The following is a 6450-nucleotide window of genomic DNA, read 5'->3' as shown; positions in this document are numbered from 1 at the left end:
GGACAAAGAATTAAAGCTGCTGTCCTGGAACATTGCAGGATGGCACGCTAAGAAAAACAATCAACAACTTGCAATGTTTCTTAAGCGATTCGATATCATCCTTCTGCAGGAGACCTGGCACAGAGACCCCATTCTGTTCAATGGGTATTCTAGCCACTCCCTATTTGCTACTCCATCTGTGAGGGGAGGTAGGCCTAGTGGAGGTTTAGCTAGCCTTATCTCCACAGAGCTTGAACATTCCTTAAAAGCCCTCCCAAACTGCAATTCACTAGCCACGGCAGTCCTACTCAAATTTAAGAGAGATGCACTGGTAGTGGTCAATGTCTATCTGCCCCCCTGCCAAAAAAAATTTATAGTGAAAGCTAACTGGGCAGAGTTAGAGGCATTCCTAGAGTCCATAGAATTTTCCCACCCTTCTACACCGATTATAATCGGGGGGGGGGGATTTCAACGCCCGTATGAGAATTGATGATAACAATCTTTACAGCCAATATAATCAGATTCAGGACCCTGAAAGTCCAACCGAAGCAGGCGTTTCACAACTTTCTAAAGATAATAAATGCAACTTCTCGGGGCTATGTCTAGCCCAGGTCGCAAAAAGAAGGGAGCTGATGATATTAAACGGTAGTAAGGAAGAGGATCGCCCAGGGGAGTATACCCATTTTTCAAAGATGGGAGGAAGTGTGATAGACTATATTCTGATATCAAGATTCGCCTATAACTCTGTGTCGAAGTTTCAAGTGGGACATAACACCGAAAGCGACCACCTCCCACTAATTTTAGCGCTCAATGGCCCATCGTTTAACAAACCCATGGCTAACCTTTACTACACCCCCATCGTTAATCTGGGATCACTGGCCCCCAGAAGAATTAAATGGACCCCTATGCTCAATACAGAGCTAACTTATCTCCTCCATTCGGAAGACGTGAAGACCATCTACTCAGCCATTGTATCAGCTAATACCGGGGAAAGGGCCATGGACTCGTTCAACGAGTTATTAGCAAGACTAAAGACCTTCTTAACAACTGAGATACTTAATTCTGTTACAAAGCGGGCAAAGGATCAAGAGAGATGGTTTGATTTGGAGTGTAGACAAGCAAGGAAACGTCTGAGATCAACCTATCGGAATTACAGGAACACCGGAGCACCCTCGCTATTTATGGCTTACATCTATTTAAGACGAAACTACAAACAGCTATTAAAGGTAAAAAAACCAAAAAGCTGAGAGATTGGCCTGGTGTAATTTAGTGAAGGCCTCGAATGAGAAAGACTCAACCTCCTTCTGGCGTACCATTATGGGCCTCCTGGGCCAGGAGCGGATTGGTCCCACATGTACTGTAGAACCCCAGGAGTGGATGAAATATTTCCAAACCCTCTTCTATGACGACAAAGCTCAGCACAATGATCCAAGTGCCTACTCCGAGAATTTACCATATTGGCCTCCTGTCTCCATAGAAGAGGTGGGGAAACTAATTGCCCAACTGAAAAACAACAAAGCCCCGGGCATAGACCACATTCCAGCAGAGCTCATGAAGAACAATATCAGTTGGTGGGCTCCTATAATGGCGTCAATATTTACATACATCGATTCAACAGGCATAATACCTGGTTGCTGGACAGAGGCAGTAATTATTCCAACAACAGCATGTTTTCAAATGTTTAATTGGAAGATGTTGCCACAGTATCTGTATTAACCTTTTATTTTTCCTGAAAGGATTAAATCTTTGGAGAAAATACATGATATATCAGCAATTCTATCTCCATACTTCCAGTATGTGTCATTTTTGATGAAATACAACTGTTTCCAAGTATACCACTTGCACATCAATTTAAAATTATAGAGCTGGATCCAAATTTGGTCATGCTTGGGGGAAGCCTATTGAAATCAGTGGGACTTAGGTTAGTCAAGTAGGAATAGAAATGTAGGCAAGGAATAAGAATTCCAGGTTTGAAAGGTTACACACAGAATTCATCTAATTTGTTCTTTCTAAAACATCATCACTACATATATCTGGATAATGATGATGATTAAAATTATTTAGCTTTCTATCTTGCGATTCCTCTCAAAGGAATTCAGAGCAGGAAACAACAAGCGATAAAACAAAACAAAACAAAAATGTTTTTTTTTAAAAAAAAAATCCCAATATACATCTTGACTTAAAAGGCTTCCAGAAAGATGTTGTTCGGTTGGTGCCAAAAAAACCCAAGACAGATTATGTCTATCTAAAGCAGACACTTTTAGAAAGTAATGTGAACGGGGGGGGGGGGATCAAGTAGGTAATAATAAGCCCTGGTATACTACAATATTTAAGCCGATAATAACAGTATCATAATATCATAAGTCAGAGAAAAGCGTTGGAGATTTTCCATTATTACCGTATTTTTTGCTCTATAAGACTCACTTTTTCCCTCCTAAAAAGTAAGGGGAAATGTGTGTGCGTCTTATGGAGCGAATGCAGGCTGCGCAACTATCACAGAAGCCAGAACAGCGAGAGGGATTGCTGCTTTCACTGCGCAGCGATCCCTCTTGCTGTTCTGGCTTCTGAGATTCAGAATATTTTTTTCCTTGTTTTCCTCCTCCAAAAACTAGGTGCGTCTTGTGGTCTGGTGCGTCTTATAGAGCGAAAAATACGGTATATTTTTGGAATGATATGAAATAGTGCTGTGCAAAAGAAAGAAAGAAAGAAAGAAAGAAAGAAAGAAAGAAAGAAAGAAAGAAAGAAAGAATTCCCCATCAATTAGAAAGAAAAAGTATTTGACATTTTTTTAAAGGGCAGAGAAAAATTCAGTGAAATACAAATATCCAGATATGCATGATTTCTGATCTGCTTACTTTACTTTTGAAACAGTTGAAGAGGGTATTTGAATTTTGAGTCCTATGTACAGTCTACGGAGCATTTTACCACTGGTCTGCACCCTTCATCCTTGCAAAGTGCCAGGAGTACCCACCATGAGGTAAAGCCTCAAGCTGAAATTATGAACAAATTTTCAGGTGCCCTGTATATGGAACAGAAAAAATGTAACCATCTTTCTCTTTTTGGGGGAAGGGTGGGGAGGAAAGATTTTGGCATACTATTAAACGGAATATTTGGAACAACACTTAGGCTTTAAACAAAAACTGAAATCTCAAGCCCTAACTATAGTGTTCCAAGCCCCCACATTCAATTTCCCAGCACTACTACATGATAAATCCAAGGATTTATTGACATCAGTCTATTTCAGGACAACATTTTCTTCATCATTCTCTTCTGTAATGCCCCCTTCACATCTTTGTTCCTGAGGGTGTAAATCAGTGGGTTCAACAAAGGGGAGAGAATGTTATTAAAGAGGGCAATCATTCTATCCTTGTTCAGTGAGTAGCTGGAGAAGGGTCTGATATATTGAAAGATAGAGCCACCATAGAAGAGCAGCACAACAGTGAGATGAGAAGCACAAGTTGAAAAGGCTTTCCTCATCCCATCTGAAGAATTCATTTTCAGAACTCTCAAGACGATGTGACTATAGGAAAGAAGGACACACATACCTGGTCCAAAGCCCACTATGGGACTAGTAGCCAGCAGGGCAATAGTACTGCTAGAGATGTCCCCACAGGAGATAGCTACAAGAGGAGGGATGTCACAGTAGAAGTATTTGATCTTATTCATACCACAAAGGGGCAGGCGGAATGTGATAAGGGTGTGAATGGTGGTGTTGAGTGAACTTGTGAACCAAGAAGCTGACACCAGTTGGGCACAGAGTCTGTAATTCATGACCACATTATAGCGGAGAGGATTGCAGATGGCAACATAACGATCATAAGCCATGGCAGCCAACAGAAGGGTCTCAGTACCAATGAATAAGATGAAGAAAGAGAGTTGCACCTTGCATCTTTCATATGAGATGGCATTTCTTCCTGAAATCAGGTGCACTATTATCTGTGGAATAGTGGTTGTAGTCTGGCAGATGTCCAGGAGGGATAGGTTACAGAGGAAGAAGTACATGGGAGTTTGAAGGCTTGGTTCTATGGAGACAAGAGTGATGATGAGAATATTCCCTATCAGTGTGAAAAGGTAAGTGATGAGGAGAAATCCAGAAAGGAGGAAACACCATTCATAACTGTTTGAAAATGTCAGAAGGATGAATTCAGATGGGGCTGTTTCATTACTGACATCCATTTTATTAGCGTCTTAAAATGATTTTTATCTATAGAAAGAGAAAAAATAATTTATTAGGTTTTTGGGGAGCTGGGGTAATTAAATGAACAAAGAGAGAAACATTTAAAACTTATGCTTGTTCCAATGGATTTACATCAGCCATACATAACTTAAGGCTCCTCTCTGAGTATTTCCAATTTGGGCACAACATTAAATCCTCTATAAGATATGACTCTCTTATATGAAGATAATTATGATTAACTTGTCACCCATGTGACTGGGTTGCTGCAGACACTCTGGGCGGCTGCCAACAAAATATTAAAAGCACAATTAAAAAACAGATATTGAAAAATTCCATATGTGTTTTCTAAAAGTCACATAGTTGTTTATTTTCTTGACATCTGATGGGAGGATGTTCTCTAGGACAGGCAACACTACTGAACAGGCTTGATAGATACATAGATAGATGATAGATAGTCACACTTCAGGGAATGATGAAGCAAACATGAATATTTTAAACAATCTCTGAACATTGCTTGTTACTGATTGCCAGGGCATCCCACAATGCAGGTGATCCAAAACTAAATGCCTTCCTGCAAACAAATAGGAGATTAAGACACCACCACGAGTGCACCCCGCAATGACTATGGTGACAGCACAGAAAAATAAAGAGTCAAAATGCACCAGCTCTCATTTTTTTATGAACAGTAAATCTGAGTGGGGGGATATATCCATGCCAGTTCTGTACAACTGAACAATTCATGAAGTTTAAAGCTATCCATGACTATAATGACTATCTTTCTTCCTCTGCTGTCAGAGTCAATGTGTGCCGTTGAATGCCAGTTGGGAGAATGCTGTTGCACTCAGCTTCTGCTTGGGGGGTGCCCTTAGGTATCTGGCTGGTCACTGTGAGAACTGGATACTAGACTACAATGGTGCTGTACTCTGATTTGACATGGCTCTTCTTACACTCAATTTATCCTTAGAAAAGACAGTCTGAAATACATTTAGTATCACCTTGGCATTAAACATCAAATTTGCATTGAGAGGCATTTATATAAGACTGAGTTACCTGCAAGACTTACCAACTATAATCCTTTAAACTGTGTCTAAATCATGGATACCCAAATGGGGAGGGGGTGTTCTTACTGAATATTTTCTCTGTGTTGCAGTTCATGGATGTAAGTCAAAGATTGCAAACTGTCCTATTATCTTTCAGTGTGTGCTTTTATATATTTACAAGCATTCTAGTTGGGCCTCCCCAGTGTGGCAGCATGTGTATAAGTGTCTGGTGGTGGAGAACCAAGGGAAGTATAGAAAAAAACAAAACAAGAAACTATTCCCACTGGTATAAGTTTAATGATTCACATTATTTGGACATTTTTCACTGAAAAGAAAGTTGATAAAGGTACCGTGAGGACATTTAGAAACTTTGAAGAGTTTGGGGCCATTTTGCCCTGTGAGATTCCCAGGTTAAGATTCTTACAGAGCTCCATGGGTCACTGGATGACAGGACCAGTCATCCCTCTGCCCCACTGTTCTCTTGATGAAATAAGGTTTACTTATGTTAAATGTTCTGCACAACCTTATTGAAATCCTGAGTAAAAAGGCACTGGGAATGGTCAGCATAATAAAGAGGGCCTCACCCTCTCACCCATACAATAGGGCTTGTGCAAATGAACAGCTATGACATACCCTAAACAGTGTTGGAATCTCTCAACTAGGTCACCCAGTTAGACCCTGCATACTTAGCTTGCACCACGACAGAATTCAATGCTAGGCAACTCCTGGGTGTTTCCAACTTTAACAAAGTGCCGTTACAACCGCTCCACTTCTATGACAACTCCGATTAGCTGCAGTAGTCTCAATCCTTCATCCTTCCTAAGTGCCTGCATTTCCATCCAAGCTCAGGAGTACACATCATGAGGTAAACTCGCAAGAGTCTTTTTCCAATCAGGAATCAAAGGGAGAAAGGGAGGCTTCGAAATACTAAAGGAGCGCTGACTGGAAAGAAAATATTGGGCATCTTAGCAACAATCAAGTAACCCCAGAAACCTGCACCAACTGACGTTCTAAACAAATCTTCAAGTGTACCAAATATGAAACAGAAATATGTAACCTTTGGTGGTGTCAAGCCAAAAAACTTGATGGCAGGATTTTTATTTATTTTACTATTATTTTTTACAGCACTGTTTGGTATACAACCCTGATACCTTTTTGTACCATCACAATAAAATGAGATTCTGGGCCCTAGTTACACTGCTCCAAACCCCAACTTCTACTCCCTGACAAAATTAAAAAGTAAAGCTAAGAATT

The 6450-nt window shown here is 40.4% G+C and overlaps 1 protein-coding gene across 1 annotated transcript; it reads right to left on the bottom strand.

Moving 5' to 3' along the window:
• Window positions 1-3219: 3219 nt before the first annotated feature.
• On the bottom strand, window positions 3220-4155 carry LOC310748593 (olfactory receptor 5V1-like; the record flags this gene model as incomplete). The annotated part of the gene is made up of 1 exon (XM_083584445.1): window positions 3220-4155. One exon carries the CDS (start codon window positions 4153-4155, stop codon window positions 3220-3222), a length of 936 nt encoding a protein of 311 aa, XP_083440571.1.
• Between the last annotated feature and the right edge of the window lie 2295 nt (window positions 4156-6450).

This window comes from Podarcis filfolensis (genome assembly GCF_964270895.1).
Source record: "Podarcis filfolensis genome assembly, chromosome: 13".
Lineage (NCBI taxonomy): Eukaryota > Metazoa > Chordata > Lepidosauria > Squamata > Lacertidae > Podarcis > Podarcis filfolensis.
Note: the sequence above shows the minus strand (reverse complement) of the source record. Positions and strands in the feature narration are given on the sequence as shown.